The sequence below is a fragment of the Varanus komodoensis genome, unplaced genomic scaffold (assembly GCF_004798865.1).
Source record: "Varanus komodoensis strain SLA01 unplaced genomic scaffold, ASM479886v1 scaffold45, whole genome shotgun sequence".
In the NCBI taxonomy this organism is placed as follows: domain Eukaryota; kingdom Metazoa; phylum Chordata; class Lepidosauria; order Squamata; family Varanidae; genus Varanus; species Varanus komodoensis.
Genome location: NW_025336011.1, coordinates 5,672,376 through 5,689,074, shown reverse-complemented (window position 1 = coordinate 5,689,074; position 16,699 = coordinate 5,672,376). Strand labels below are relative to the sequence as shown.

Below are 16,699 nucleotides of genomic sequence, written 5' to 3'. Positions count from 1 at the left end.
AGCTTAAAAATAACAAAAGTTTAAGTCAATGTGCAAGCTTGATTCTGAGAGCAGAATAAACACTGATTTTGGAAGGCATATGTGTTTTGCGGGGAATCTTAAGTTGGATCTAAGATCTGCCTTCTGCTCACAGAAGATGCCCCTGCCAGATTTCAGGAGTTCCCCTCTCCCCTCCATTTCCCCACCCTCTGTATAACATACTCAGGGAGCTGGAGGAACGGCTGTGGTGGAGAGGGGAGGGGAAGTCAATGTCCATGATCACAGTTGTATGTGTCTAAATCTGGATCCAACACCTCATTCCTTCTTTTGAAAAAAATTGAAATGTTGGAAAGCTGTTACCAGAGGTACTCTTTCTTCATATATGTACAAACCTGAGCACATACTACAAAGTATGTATTTGCTAAAAAGGGCCTTTGCACATTATCAATAGGATATCCATGGCAAATTAAGGAAGACCAAAACAACCCATGCACACAGATTTTGGAAAAGGTTTTTTTTCAAAATGGAAAGGAAAATGGGCCAATTAGGGCTGGAGAGATGTAGCTTCTAGCCCTTACTTCACCATGAAGTTCACAGGGCATCTTTGGGCTAATCATTTGATTCTCACTCCAACATCCCTCACAGGGTTGTTGTGAGGATAAAACAGATGAGAGGAGATTCACAAGTGCCACCTTGGTCTCCTTGGAGGAAAAGACAGACTACAAATCTAAAAAAGACATAAATGAACCAATAATTTCTCCAGCAACTATCTAAACGTCCTACCTGATTGCTTTCTGATCTCCATCACTCACCTTCTGTGGTACTGGAGAGATCCAGGGAACTCAGCATACTTTCATCCTGCACAACAGGACAGAGAAGACTGAACACCTTTTCTTCCTTCCCCATCCTGGCTGGTCACGCTTCCTGGTTTTCTCCACCCCAACCCTTTGGCTCTTCTGTTTTCCATTCCCACTTCCCCATTCCATGGCAAGTGGAAACAGAGCAAGCAAGAAAGAGAAGCACTGACCTGGCTAGAAGATGAACTGCCTCCATAGGCCCCCGTGCTTGTAACCAGAACAGGGGGCTCATCACCGCCCCTTGCATTTGCTGCCTCCTGTGCATAGTCATTTTGACCTTCAAAAGAAAATTACTGGGGGTGGGGGGCAGAATACTGCTTGCAGTTTGACCCACAGTGCCTTCTCCACCCTGCATCTTAAGCCCTACACCAGGCCTCTGGCCTTTATGATCAAATATGTCTTACATGTAGTGTTCAGACGGATTTCAAACACTTTGTGGGGATCTTCTGAATCTGTGCTGTTATCCTGTATCACATGAATCCCATCTTTTCGGTTCAGGGCGGAGCGGAAGTTTCTTTTCCATTCTGAAGGGGTCCGCTGGTCCCTCCCAGGGCGGAAACGGCCTCTGGCAATGGCCCAGTCCTGGAAGGAGAAGGGTTATGTCAGCAGAAGGGCGACTCCCGCACAGCAGACTTTTCTCCTCCCTTCTTTTGTCATGACAGATTCCTAAACTCAGCTATAGCATGTTGCTCCCTCTCCCTGCCCCTCATTCTCCCCAAAAAGCCATTCCCTTTAACAGACTCAGTTTGTGTCATCTTGGCTCACTCAATGGCCCAAGGGCATACCTGATCCCCCCAAAATGGGTATGCGTTTTAGGGTCACAGAGTGGGGGTCTTGCAAGCCTCTCGGGCCTTGTATAGGCATAAACCAGGCTGTGGGATTTACTTTGTTTTTTACTGGAACTCACTCTGGACCCACCAACCAGAGCCTGGTACAAAGGACATGCATATAGAATTAAAGAGGTCCAGGAATGAGTCTTGAGTACCGGGACTGAACAAACTTTCCAGCCCTACACAGAACAAAAACGGTCTTTTTTTATTCTAAAATTTCCTCATTTCAACAGTATAGTTTATGGCAGGAGGAGATGTTGTCTTTCTGTGCCCCACAATATTTGTTTACTTATCTGCCTCTTCGTTACATTTATATCCTGCTCTTTTCCCTTGAAGAAGCCCAGGGTTGCTTACATGATCCCCCTTTCCATCTTATCTTCACAACAAACCTATGAGGTAGGTCAGGCTGAGCATCAGTGACTGGCCCAAAGCAACCCAGTGAGCTTCAAGGCCAAGAGGGGACTAGAACCCAGGTCTCCTCCATCCCTCACTCTAACCCAGAGTCCCCAGCCTTTTTGGAGCTGTGGGCACATTTGGGAATTGGAGAAACTGCTGTGGGTGCTATCACAGAATGCCTAATCAGAGATCACTGCATATTCCTGTTGCATCTATGGATCTTAGGCTGCATCTTATTCATTTAAAAAAAAACAATTTGTGTCTACTGGACACTGCAATGTTTATTTAAGAAGGGAATTTGTAATTCCGCTAATTGCTGACAGCACAATAAAGCTAATTCTCCGTTTAAACATATTTTTTGGCAATGCCCAGTAGCTGCTTCTTTTGGGGAGGAGACTATACACAGATAAATTTTGTACCAGAAGAGTCTTTCATATTCCCTGATGCACATGCTCTTTTAAACGATTTCTCTACTTCATGGAAATAAATGAATAGTCAGTATAAATGGATTCTCCTTGCCCTTTTGATGGCTAAAAAGTTATAAGGCAGCTTTGGAAGGATAAACACTCTCTTCCTATAATGCTATGGAATGAGGACCTTCCCATTACTTGGCATACAGACAGTACTTTCAGAGGGATACTTAGTTGAATGTTTGGTCCACTTCGATTGAAGCCTATGAATGATGCAACAATATTGTATACATTTCATATGTATTTGTTGCTATGGATATATACAAATCCACATATGCATATTTTTAAAAGAGAGGGGCATTTCGGTTGGTACCCACAGGCACCATGTTGTGTACTCCTTCCCAGGTACCATTTGAAGAAACTGGCAAGAAAATACTGCAAGTGAAAGGATTTTTTTCTGCCAGAACATGTGTAAGAGTGTGTCCTCCATTTACATTTGAAGACAGGGAGTGATCCTTTTTGTTGCCATTATTTATAAACTGAGTCAGAAACCTTTGTGCAGGTACTGGGAATCAATCCTAGATTTATCAGTACATCACCACCTACTGATGATAAGGAAAAAGAAATATGGGTGCCAAAGTTACCATACAAGGGAACAGACACAGCTGATGTCGAAGTGCATCCACAAAAGTCCAACCAAATTGTGTCTCGCCATCTACTTCTGTGCCAAGTCCTATACTTTTGACATCTGGCATTAAAAAACCTCCTAATAAGTGTTGCTTCTGGGTGATTTTATAACACTTTTGTTCTGGCTGGAATTTTCCCTCTGGGGTGGGTGGTGTAATCAGCGTAAGAATGGCTTTCAGCTATCAGCAAGCACAGTTAATTTATGTTTTATATGCAAACCAAGAAAATCTGCATACAAAAATAGGCCCATTGACTTTTCTCTGTATCAATGATTCTGGCCTACTTATTTGAAAAAAAAAAACTAGCTTTCTCTCTCAATGGATTTTCATTGTGTTTGCTGAAGATTTTAACTTAAAATCTTAATTTCAAACTGAGGCCCAGATGATACAAATTGAACCTTGCTCTGTGCCTTTTGTTCAGGGCCTTTTAGGGTCACGAAGTCATGCCATCCAACAGTTCCTATTGGAGCTCCTGGGGTGATGTTCTCACCCCAGGCATCTGGAAAAGGTAGGAAGCCAAAATTTGGCAGCATTTTAAGAGCATGCTCTTTCTGACAATGACATAAAAGAACTAGTCCGTCAGACTATTCCTATGTAAATTACTGTACAAAATGTGTGCCTAGAGTACAAGCACAATACAGGGTGAAGGCTGAGAATAATTAGATCAGCCTTCCCGACAACAACTCCCAACTTGTCCAATCAGCCTAGCCCAAATCGGGCACTCCATCTCTCACCCTGCTTTTTTCCACCAAGAACCAATAATCAAAGCAAATCACAATCTGAATCTAACAACCTTTTCAGAGATAACCATTTACTAGTGCATGCAGAATCCTTTAGCTGTACCTATCCTTGATGGTATCAAGAAAGAGAACCGTACACTGAGGAGAACCTCTGTCTGATTCAAAGAGCTTCTTTCATTTACCTAACTCTCTCTTGCATTAAGTTTTGCTTTATTTTATACATAAATAAGTTCTCTGGTCCTAAGGCTATTCCTGGGAAACTGTTCCAAAATTTTACCATTCTGATGCAAACAAAATGTCTACCTACAGCCTTCCCCAAATATTTTTGGGACTACAACTCTAACCACTGTTCCACTTGGTCTGATGGGAACATGAGTCATCTAATGCAAAGGATGACACTGGATTAGCAAAGACCAGCTGTGTCGTGTTATGCAATGACCAACAGGGGAATAGGATGTGAGACACACACACCAAAGACTTTATACATGTTTACCTCAAAGAGCCTGAAGTCTTCATTGGTAATGTTCTGCCGGGACCCATGCTTCCATGGCACTCGAAACTGGGTGTGTTCTGGGTTCAGCCATGATACCCCTGGATATCGCTCGGCATTCAACTGTTCCACTAGCCAGGGCACAATGAGAGGCCTCTGAGCATTCATGGGAGATCGAGGGTGTGGATGTCACACTTTTATCTGTGAGGGAGCACGACGGGAGTGGCAAAATTATGAATCACCATAAAGCGTGGTGGGACAGCAGCACACGGAGTGTGTACCCTTGGGGGTTAGGAAGATCACAACGGCTGGTGCCACACACCAAATTTCTGATCCGGATAAAGGGCTTTTAAAGTATACGAAGTGTCCTGCCATCTCCAAGAAGATTCCAACAACAGCCTCCCTAGTGCAGCCTTCCCCAATCCGGCGCCTTGTGATTGCAGACTACATCTCCCATCATCCTGGTCACCTCAGCCAATGGAACTGAAATGGATCCCTCCAGTTAAGTCAGACATCATCTGACTTGATGTCTTCCAGACTGACAGACTACAATTGTCATTGTTCCCAGGCAACCAACGAGCACTGTAGTCTAACACTTCTGAAAGGCCCTCTCCATTTCTAATCCAACATCCTCTTTCCTGTGGTGATCACCAGATGACTTCGGGAAATCTCAAACCACAGCTTGAGGACAACCACCAGCTCCACTGCCCCTGCCCCCTCATCAACCCACATTCAAGAGTCATCCTGGCTCTAAGCCCTATCTTTATATTTCTCCTTGTAGCAGCGCTGGATTATCTCTGCTTTGCAGATGGGCTAACCAAAACCTAACTGGGAGGCAGAAATTTGCCCCGGAAGAGCAGAAATTTGGCCTGGATGGCCTCCCTCAATTTCAAGAGCTCATTGTGGCAAGATCTGAAGTCCAGTTTTCCTAAATCCAAGTAGTACCACCAGGAGAACTAAGCCTGCAACCCAAGGCTATAGGTTCAGCCTTGCATTTGGGCAAGCTGGGTATATGCCTTGTGTGTCAAGATGAGCAAGGCGGATCAGTTTTCGTTGACTGTCTATAGTGAGCTGGGAACAAAAAAAGGGAGGGGGGGAGGGCGAGAGAAAACAAAGGGTTGACAATCTATGCATGTCTCCCTAGAAATAAATCCTACTGAATTCAGTGGGCTTTTACTCCTGGTTAAGGATGTACAATATTGCACCCTAAGGATGCAATCCCATCCATGTTTAGCCAAAAGCATTCTAAAACTCTGAGCAATCCTCAGTCAGCTGACTTTTTTGTGTTTAAACATGCTCTTAGCTAAATACAATGCACCGACTTCCGGGAAAACAGGCATGAGATCGCATCGCAAATTGTCTGAACTCGTGCGGAAAAGATTGCTGTTTCCTAGGCCTTCCTAAAAGACTCCTTCGCCTGAGGTTTCGGTGGGCAAAGAGGTTCAGTTAGGAAGAACTGTGCCGATTCGCTTCTCGCGTTACCGGAAGCAAGGCTCCGCTCCTAGGCCATCCGACTCCCGCCGCCCCACACGCCGCTGAGAACCTACCACGTCCTCTCCGCCGCCTCCGCCTCAATCAAACTAACCCAAATGCACAGGGAAAGCGCCTCGGCCGCCTCCTCAGCGTCATGTGATTGCAGAAGTTACTTTCGGTTTTCGATCCTGCATAGCAGTACGCTCGTCGGCTTCTCCCTGGAAAATCATCATCATCACCAAAAGCAGCAGCCGCCGCCAGCTTTGTCTTCCTCCTCTCTATGTACACAGATGGAGGGAGGAACATTTCCCAGTGGAAAGAGGACAGTTTGAGGCTTTGACTCCGCATTTTGAGTTTTATTTTAAGGAGAGGCATTTCTGAAAAAGTGAGAATTAACGGGTTGCCAGCTAAGGATTAATAGTAATGCCCCCTTCTGTGCAACTGCCTTCCCCAAACCTAGCAGACTTTTCAGATGTGCTGGGCCACCTGTCCCACTATCCCCAGCTGGCACAACTGGCTGCAGTTGATGAGGCTGGTGCTCCAACACATCTGTAAGGTACGTGGTTGGGGAAGGTTGTAGTGCAGGGTCACACATTCCGGAGTGGAGATAATGTTGCTCCGGCCTTCCCCAAGTGTCTTCCCCACCAGGCGTGTTAGCTTACAACTCATCAACCAGTATGGGCCATCCTGGGAGCTGAGGTTCAGCACCAGGTTGGACGACGCTCCATTGCTGCAAAGCCTGCAGGCTCCAGTCCCTAGGGCCTTCCCCTTGCAGCACAGTCCTGCATGGAATGTATGCTCGCATTACTTACTCTCTCGTTTGATCATCCAACTATCAGGCTTTCATGAAGTTAAAATTAAGAGCCAGTGTGGCGTAGTGGTTCAGAGCATGGGACTGGGACTCGGAGGATCCGGGTTCGAGTCCCCACTCAGCCATGGAGCCAACTGGGTGACTTTGAGCCAGTCACAGACTCTCAGCCCAACCTACCTCACAGGGCTGTTGTTGTGGGGATAAGATGGAGGAGGAGAATGATGTAAGCTGCCTTGAGCCCTCTGAGGAAAAAGGCAGGATATAAATCCAAAAATAAATAAAATGAAGTAAGCCTAGATAGGCTATTTGAGGTCCTTAGAAAAAGGGAGCTATCCAATTAATGTAGTATCTTGTTTCTTAATAATTCTGGGCATCTGCTACACCTGTGAGGACAGCACATTGCACATGCTTTTTGCGCCCATGTTTTCCTGGCTGTGCGGCCAAGCTTGTGCCCCTCTCTTGAGCCACACTCAAAAGAGCAAGCATGGAGCAGCTGCGTGTCAGACTCAGCTCTTGCTCCACTGTCATTGACTCCCAAAGGTTATTCTTTGATGTATTTTATTTATTTATGTTACTATTTAATTTGTTTAAAAGCTACCCATTAGCATCATGTTTATATTCCTTTGTTTTATCACTGATTGTGTAGTTTACTCTCATCTCTAAATTGCCTTGGTAATTTTTTTCACAGAAAGGAGAGTAATAATCCTTGATAACCAATCAATAAACAAATTTTTTGTTTCTGGTTTTGTTCTGTCCTGTTTTAATTGGCTTTGGATGGGAATGAACAACTTGTAGCCCTCCAGATGTTGTGATCTACAGTTCCCATCAGCCCCCACTGCCATAGCCAATGGTGAAAAATTTCGGGAGCTGTAGGCCAAAAAAATTGGAGGATTCTAAATTGTTCTCCTCAGCATTAGGCAGTAATCCAACCCTTTCCAATCATGCACACTCCAGATGGTTTGATCTATGTTTCTATCACTCTGGCCACTGGGCATTCTGGCTCAAATAATGAGAGTTGTAATCCAAAGCATTTGCTATAATTCTGCACATATTTACATAGGAGTTAATGCCACTGGATGTGGTAAAGCTTATGCCTGAGTAGATACTTAGATTTTAAACTTTTAATGTTTTTAGTTTTAGCTTTTTTAAAACTTTTGTGAACTGTCCAGACAGCTTCAGCTATTGGGCAGCATAGAAATGTGATAAATAAATCGAACATTTATAGAATTGCACCATTAATTTCATTATTATTTGGCTTACAGAGCAAGCCTAGACACATCTCCTTAGAAATAAATCCCATTTGGTTCGATGAGGCTTAGGAAGTGAGCATAGTGTTACAGCCTCATGTAATGCTATGCTTACCTTGGAGTAACCCCCATTGAACTGGGTAGGATTCATCTCTGAATAGATATGCAAAGGATCATGCTGTTAAACTAATACATTGTTGACAGGTGGAAAATACAGAATGAAATGTGGGGTAAAGAGATTTTAAATGAAGAAGCAGATCTCTAAGGTAGAATGCACACAGCTTTCTTCAACAGTTCTGCATTATTCAGTGTGGGAGTCATGGTAACCAAAATGTCATATAATGTGCTTTAGATTTGTTCCGTACATGTTTTTAACTGACAGTGCACTCCTATGTAAGATCTGCTCAGAAGTAAGAGTCACTGGATTCAGTGGAGTGCTTATTCTCAGATAAATGAGTATAGGATTACAATACAGGAAATCTGTATGTGCATTTTTTGCAGCAGAATCAAATGGTAGAATGAGATCATTAGTTAAGGCTGTGGATAGTGTGAGAGCTTCTGGTGGGTTCTGGGGCTAGCCCCTTGTACTGGAGGACAAAGCTGGGCTATATGACTTGTCCATAAACTAGGCTGCTGCTTCAGGTGTAGTGAAGGACGCTTTGTCAGTGCTGAAGTACATTTCAGCTGCCAGTCCAGGTGGCTTCTGTTGGTGGAAAAGGAAAAAAATCACGTACTGTATGGGCTCTACCAAAAAGTTAATTAGTTTCCACAGGTATTGCAGTGAAATATCCCAGTCCAAAATTCAGGACGGTTTCTTGAAGCCATGTCAAGGCCTTATGGCCTCAGCTTGTTAGAAGTACACTAGAAAAGATTAACTTGGGACTGCCTTCTCCAATCATTCTATAGATAAGAAGAAGCAGCTTCACCCTCACTCCTGTCTCCCAGGAAGTGGGGGTTAGAGTCTGTGTGCATACCAACAGGCTCCAAAACAGGGGAGAGAAGAACTTTATCAACTCCATGGCAGGAGGTACTGTCATTTCTTGGGGAGCAGAACTGATGCTTACCCACTCAGGCAACATGCAATGGGGCCCCAAATAAGTTGTTTAAATAAATAAATAAATAAATAAAAACATTGGATGCCCACAAAATATCTCCTGCCTTATTCATGAATCTGGTATGGTCACAGATAAGAGAGTGTAGATTTTCTTTTGCTTTTTTATATTCTGTAGCCATAATTCATCACTGTATATCATCTTTGACACAGGTGACCTTGTTTCTTCCCAAGTACCCGTGGATCTAAAGTGAGGTCCTTCAGCTACACCTGGCGCCTTGTGATTGATACAGGATGCCATCTTGTCCTTCACCTCAGACAGCAAACGGCCCTGTGCCAGTCTGCACTGATAGCAAACTGCAAGGCTATCCCAGCTGCAGACACAGCTCAGGAATACGTCGATTATGCTTTTCTACACATTTGCTTCTGTGTCCTGGCTTGTGGAGAACACCCCTCCACGTAGCTCCTGCCCAACGCAGCTAAAATAAAAAGAGCGTTCTCACCTGCATATCCGGTGACTGATCAGATTTGCATTGCACTGCTTGTACACCCTGTAAGACTTCGTAAAAGCAAAATAGTAAAAGAGCAAGTGTTGAAAATTAGAAGTGTCTCACTGCTCAGCCACCATCACTCCCCCAGAAAATGTATCACTACTTTCTGGTTGTTTCCAGGGACATTGTCTTTGCCTCTTGCCATGTCTGAGAACATTTGGCAGCTCTTGAGTTCCCAATTAGTCTGGTCTGTAGTAGAATCTCAATGAGATCTAAGAGCTGGCAGAGAGAGAGCCAACTAGGGACAGTCACTCTTTTATGGTGGGGGGGGGGGGCTCCTGGGTAAATCAATCATTGCCTTTGTTTTCCTCCTATTGTTTTCATTTTTTGCTTTGTGAGGGTATTAATTCCTATAGAAGTCTCTAATGTGTTGGTGTAAATTCATGAATTCGTAATTCAGGGGCAGCAGAGGAACAAAAGGCTGCAGGCCCATCCCCACCTCTGCTAAGACAACTCTTGATGCTCCTGCACCCTCCCAATATCACACCTGCCAGGAGGTTTTGCCAAAACCGGGGAAATACATTACTACACAAGAGGGATGCAATATGTACATGCTAACGGTTGTCTACAGACACAGATTTAGAAAGGCTTGGCGTGGTTGAAACAGAAATATTTCCCCAGGATGCAGAAGACTGAGACCAAGTGAGCTGTGTGCCTGCCTGTTTGATCTGCATTTCAGTTCTGCATGTTGATGGGCAACTGTTCTTATGAGGGTTCATTATTTATAAAGCAGGATTGGGCAGGCCAGCCCTTCAAACAGAGGCTGTCATCTGTAAAAGAGGGCATGTGGCCATCCTATGGCAGCCAGCTGCTGAGGAATATTTTGCCATTGTTCCCCAGAGCTTCCCAATCATTGAGGCAGAAGACAGCAGAACCATCAAACAGCTTCCAAGAAAACCATTCTCCGTAATGGTTTTGGGCGGTTGAATTTGAACTTGATGGGGTGTCCAGAACCACTGCCAGCTCTCACAATCTGCTACAGCAGCTGGTTCATCAAGAAAGGATTGTTACTGTTATTTTACCACCACTCCCCTGGCTTTCTGGGCACTGCCATGGTGAAAATCAGCAGTTTTTAGCAGCAGTGACTAAGAAAATAGCCAGGATGCTGATAATTGTATTTTTACATGCTTTTTAATCTTATGAAACCATTTTGTGAGGGCAATGTGCCTTGGAAGGCAAATTAATCATTTTGAATGAATGAATGAATGAATGAATGAATGAATGAATGAATGCTTGAGGGTCAACTCTAGGCTCTTTCCTATAACAATTATATCCAAACAATGCAATGTATGTGTAGGAGGATCATCTTGACCACCATTTAGTGGAAAGGAAGGATACAAATTTCATATATACATATGGCTTTTCTCTAATGTACCTGTATCTGAATTAATTCACATGAGCAGTAAGTCACCACACAGTAAATTCCCTGCCATGATGCACCCATACTCCATCCAGCACTTTTCCCCTCAATGCTGATGTATATTCTAGAACGAAGGATAAAGTAGTATTTATTTATTAAATTGATTTGTATCCCAGCATACTAGTGAAAAATAGTCATGAAGGCAGTTTACACACCCAATTAAAATTGCTTAAAATAGTAACACACATTAACATGCAAGAAAAGCATTTACAGAATAAAAACAGACCCACTTACAGGCCAGAGGGCTTCTTGAATAAAGTAATCATTGCTTGCTGCTGAAAGGACAGCAGAAAGAGAGCTAAGCTAGCCTCCATAAACGAGCTTCTGATGGTGGCAGTCTCAAAAGATGGGCCTCTTCAGGAAATCTTAGAAGTCTGGGCAAGTTCAAGCTACGTAAAGCTTTGTCAGCAGTAACCAGCCCTAGTGAGGGTGCTGCAGCAAGGGACTCATGTGCTCTCTTGTAATGGCTCTCAGACAGCAGTAGGGCCACTGCATTCTGGAGTATCTGCAGTTTTTGAAGAGTTTTCAAAGGCAGCCCCACATTACAGTAGTCCAGACATATGTCAGGTATTAACCGTCCACCAAAATATACTTCAGTCTGTGGATCAGAAAGCATCTTCTCAATTATTGTCTTTACATTCTAATTCAATGGGTAGAACATGTGTAAATGGTGGTGACATGTGGGTTCTCTCATATTCCTTTCATCATTCCTAATTGGAGAGTTCCCCCCATTAAGCTTTCATTGAACATGATGAGGAACTATTTAGAACTATTATTTGCTTAGTTTTGTTCTGTTTCATGATTGCTTCCATGCTCTTCCTTAAACTTTTCAATTTGGAACAAGAGGGACTGGGTGCTTTGAAAAGTGCACAGATTACACATGTGTGCCAGACTGGGTGGCAGAGGCAAAGGGAATATGGCTCAGACTCTGCCCAGATGTGGTCAGGTGAGATTCTGCCAGTAGTGTCCTTGCTCTTGTCCAGCAATATGCCAGAGATTTTGGTCTTTTTCCCCCACATCCAGACCTAGGTAGAATTGAGGGAGCATAAATAAAGACAATGGAGCATGTTCCAACTAGGTCCACTTCACAAGTTGAGTAAAGTGGCTCTCATAGAATCCTAGAATAGTAGAGGTGGAAGGGGCCAATAAGGTCATTAGGTCTAGCCCTCTGCTGAATGCATGATAAAACTCCCCTAACAGAGGGCATTCCAGAAATATCCTGAATGCCTCTGGTGAGGGAGAGTCCGTGACCTCCCCAGATAACTGGTTCCATTGTCATATTGCTCTAACAATCAGGAAGCTCAGCCAGAAACTGGGTTTCTGTCACCTGAGCCCATTATTCTGTGTTCTGCATGCTGATATGATAAAGAAGATATCCTGGCCCTTCTCTGTGAGAGAATTTCTCAAGAACTAGCAGAGGACTATCTTATTTCCCCTCAGTCTTTTCTCCTCAAGAGTAAACAATTATTTCAGTCTCTTCTCATAGGTCTTTGTTTGTAGTCCCCTGATCATCTTTGTTGCCCTCTGAAATCATTCCAGTTTCTCTAGGTATTTCTTAAACTGTGGTGCCCAGATGCGGGTACTCAAGATGAAGTTTAACCAGTGCTGAGTAGAGAGGAACTAGTACTTCATGTGAGTTGGAAGTGATGCTTCTATTAATGTAGCCCAAAATAGTATTTGCTGCCTTTTTTTTTTAAGCCACATCACATTGTTGACTCATAGTCCGCTTGTGGTATACAGCAGTTCTTGCTTGTAGCATTGTTGAGCCAAAAATCCCCCATCTTGTAACTATGCATTTGGTTTGTTCTCTGGATTATATATGTATTTCTATCATCATCTGTTAAATGGTGAATGTATGTATGAAATGTATGTAGAGATGAAACAGATGTCATTTGTGTTACACAATTGGGCTGTTTAGTGAACGTTCAACCTTCCCTAGTCTCCAGATGTTTTGGACTTCAATTCCCACCAGCCCCTAGTATGACCACTGATGGGAGATCATGGAATTGTCATCTAAAGCATCTGGAGGGTATCAGGATGGGGAAGGCTCATAGTTACAAAGGGGAAGAATAAGAAACCCTTCCAGTTTTCTGTGAACCACCGTTTCAGGAGAATCTATTTAATTCTCTGGAACTAGTTTCAACATTCAAGCCTACTGCCATTGTTTGTTGTCTGGCTGTGCCAATTTGTCCTGCTCTGCTTATGAAGGGCCATGGCCTAGTTTTCTGATTTGCTTTGAGTCTGCTGATGCTGTACAAAAAGGTCTGGTCTAAAGAGAAGTGGTGGGCTGCTTCATTGTGCTTAGAGAGCACAGGAAGCTGTTTGTCCTCTCCACTCTGTTCTGTTTGCCTAGTCTTTCAAGAAAGGCAATGATCTGTACTTGGAAAATGGATGGAGGGGTGATAATTTCACCAGCACCAGAACACATTTGCTTTATTAAATTTTCAGCAAGCAGAAAGGAAGTGGGATGTGATATATCAGAAATGGCTGCTCTGTTCCAATGACCTCTGAATTATAAAAATGGTCTGCAGAAGCTGCTTGTTGTACAGAGCCAGCCAGATTTCCTGCCTGAAGTGCAGGAAAAGATGGTGCCTCCCACTTACTGAACTGATCGTTGAAGCTTAGCTCACCACCGGTAATGGGATAGCATTCGCCACTTCCCAAGGCAGAGCCCAGCTTTGGGAGGGAGCAAGGAAGGGTGCTTGGAGTCCACATCCCTGCCATTCCCAGGGAGGAAAATGGCCAGGGCACATCCATTGCTGCCCCTTGCCATTGAGCATCTGCAGCCTGAGGTTATGGTTTCATTCTGCCCAATGGAGCGGCTGGCCAGCGGAGTGGCCCAGCTTCTTTCCTGATGGCATGGCTTTGACCTCTCACCCCTACTTTTTTGGGACTGCCAAAGTCATGGCAAGAGGCATTGTCTTTTGTTTTTAGCTTAGAGAGAGTAAAGGATATGTTGCTCACCCAGGCAACTTTGGAGAGCCGCAGGCCTATTTGGGAAACCAATATAGACACAGATAAGGGAAATGTATGCTTTTTCTTTTTCATATTGCTTCAACACAGGTGGTTTTGTTTCTTTCCAAGTATCCTCCAATCTAAAGCAAGATGGTTTAGCTAGACATCTTGGGTTTAACCCCTTGGGTTAAAACAGGAACTTTTCCCCAGAAAAAGTGGGGAAATGCACGTTTGCCTTTTCTTGAGCACCTAAAGCAGGGGTCCTCAAACTTTTTCTAAAGGGGGCCAGTTGACAAGTGCCAGCGGTGGGCATGGGCTGCCAAGGTAGTGCCGGTGGGGGGGTGTGGGCTGGTGAGAGGGCGGGGCACGTACCCCCCACCAGCACTGCCTTGGCGGCCGGTGCCGACCACTGGCACCTGTCAACTGGCCCCGCAGGGCACGGGGTGAGGTGCCGGCTTGCTTGTGAGGAGATCTAGTCCAAAATGACCTCCTCGCAAGCAAGCCGCTGCTGGGGGTGCGCACAGTGAGGTGCTGACCTGTTCATAAGGAGATTATTTTCTCTGAGCTAGTCCAAAACGATCTCCCAGCAAGCAAGCTGCCACCGGGCGCGCATGGCGAGGCACCGGCTTGCTCACAAGGAGATTTTCTCCAAGCTAGTCCAAAATGACCTCCTTGCGAGCAAGCAGCATGCCCAGCGAGTGCAAACCTGTGGGGTGGGCCGGTTAAATGGGCGTGGTGGGCCAGATCCGGCCCACGGGCCTTAGTCTGAGGACCCATGACCTAGAATCTTGGGAATAAGTGCAAGCTATACCTCACCCCGAGGACTCTCTGTTTTTTGTTTTTTTAATGAGGCTTTTGCTGTAAAAGGGGCGTCCAACCCTTTTTGCAAGCAAAGATCATTTGTGCCTTTAAATTCTCTTGATAACTTGCTTTTTGACAAAGTGTAGAAAAAACAAAGGGGAACAATCCTGTTTGGAGCAGCCATGCCCTGGCACATTGCCTCACACTTGCACGGATTCCACACTTGCACAGTGAAGACCTCCACAGTTGCACAAGTGTGGTAAATAATACAATGATTGTATTTGTGCCCTTTTCTTGTTTTGCATGTGCAAAAAGTGATCTGATAACCTTTCCAAGATGCTGCTTGCCATTTTATAGGGGCTATCAGTGGCTGTCCAAATGGAAATGGCAAATGCTGGCTATCAAGCTGGGGGCTTCTGTGATGTGGGGGCATAAATGTGTTGGAGTTGGCTGCTGTAGTGTCTGTGTAATACCCTTGGGGGGACCGAGGAGGAAGGAGTGGGATGGAGAGGACCAGCAATGGGACATAGAGCCCAATCATCTGTCAGACGCACAGGGGTTGTTTGGCCAACAACCAAGCTTGGTATGGTGTGCGAATGTGTCCTCTGAATGCTGGGAAACAGCACCTGCAATCCTTTGGCAGTATGGAGAAATTATTCATTTATACACACACACACACAGATTATCTCATTCTGCCAGAGGATTGCAGGTGCACCCTAATCACTGGGTAGGTGGGGGTAAGAATGATCATATACAACCCAAGTTCTCCCACATCATCAGTGCCTTTCCCTGGCAGTTAGAGGTTATAACTGAAGGCAAGGACCTGCCTGTATAAAGCACATGGAAAAAGAAGCTGTAGCTATGAGAGAAGACCCCAGCCAGGAACCACTACACTTTTAATAGATGTTGCCTAAGTATTTCCAATTTCTGCTCTGCTGCTATGAAATCTACACACTTTGTCTTGGAAGAACCGAAGGGTTAAACCATCCCATTTCTGATACCTGCATGAAATACTTCTAATATTTATGGTGTAGCAGGTACGTATAAAAAAGACAATCCTGGCCATATAATCAGTATAATAGGAAATAAATGTGAAGACCTAAGGAACATGTTCTTCATGCTGCTGTAACAGTGATGAAATCCTTCCTGCTGTACAGTTTAAAGACACAGAAACACACTTTAAGGCTAATGCTGTCTTGGATCCTCTGTTGGAAAATGGACTATAAATACAATAAATAATAGTAAGAATGCATAAAACTGTGCATTATACTATTGAAAAGCCAAGGTCTGCTTAGGAACTGTAGATGGAAGAAGCATACTGTTTTGTAACAGCTAGTACCTGTACCATTACCTCCTCCTGGACATAATTATTTTTTGAAACTTTACAAACATTGTGTTGGTTCCAGACTTATTCATAACAAGAGTAACCCCAGATACACTGAAATCAATGGGATGTGAGTTACTCATGATTAACTTAAGGCTTACTTATTTCAGTGGGCTTATTCTAGGTATGATTTAAGTCTGGCTCAATTCCCAGGAATGATAGTACTGCACTAGCAAATGATTTATTGCCACGTTACCATGATTTAACAGCAGAGGGCAGTAACGGCCAACATTTGCTTGATGACACTAGGAGCTTTTGTATTGTTTATTGACTGAAAATGGTTGGCTTATTTAATTTTTTAAAAGTTGGATCCAGTCCACAACCAAGTGGCTTGAGAATCTTCAACAGTCTATTTTCCACTTGTGACTCCAAGCATCTGTGCATTCATGTCAAGAATTGCTGAAGTGGATTTGGAGACTTCTACTGTCAAATTGGACTGGAATGCAAGAGATTCTTCCTCAGTTCCAGAGCCATAGAAATGGGGAATACAGATTTTATTGCAGATTTTATCTGTGAATCACACAGAACTCCCTGTGTTACACAAGTCATTCAATGTAATGGATGGAGTGGCTCTGTCCAGTCTCCGTCTCCATACCAAGGAATTTTGATAGACAAATT

General features: G+C 44.1%; 1 protein-coding gene across 5 annotated transcripts in view; it reads right to left on the bottom strand.

Annotated features, from left to right (window-relative positions):
- The window catches only part of IRF3 (interferon regulatory factor 3), a 10,794-nt gene extending 4,790 nt beyond the window's left edge, over positions 1-6,004 (bottom strand). For 2 of the 5 annotated variants that reach the window (XM_044444450.1, XM_044444451.1), the window contains exons 1-5: positions 4,392-5,459; positions 1,241-1,418; positions 1,007-1,113; positions 792-837; positions 734-736 (exon numbers count right to left, since the gene is read on the bottom strand). In XM_044444450.1, coding sequence (XP_044300385.1) covers positions 734-736; positions 792-837; positions 1,007-1,113; positions 1,241-1,418; positions 4,392-4,556 — 499 coding nt within the window. In that variant the 5' untranslated portion in view covers positions 4,557-5,459. Of the gene's footprint in view, positions 1-733; positions 737-791; positions 838-1,006; positions 1,114-1,240; positions 1,419-4,391; positions 5,460-5,935 lie in introns of those variants that run through there. The other 3 variants (XM_044444447.1, XM_044444448.1, XM_044444449.1) reach the window with 3 other exon arrangements.
- Positions 6,005-16,699: the final 10,695 nt, after the last annotated feature.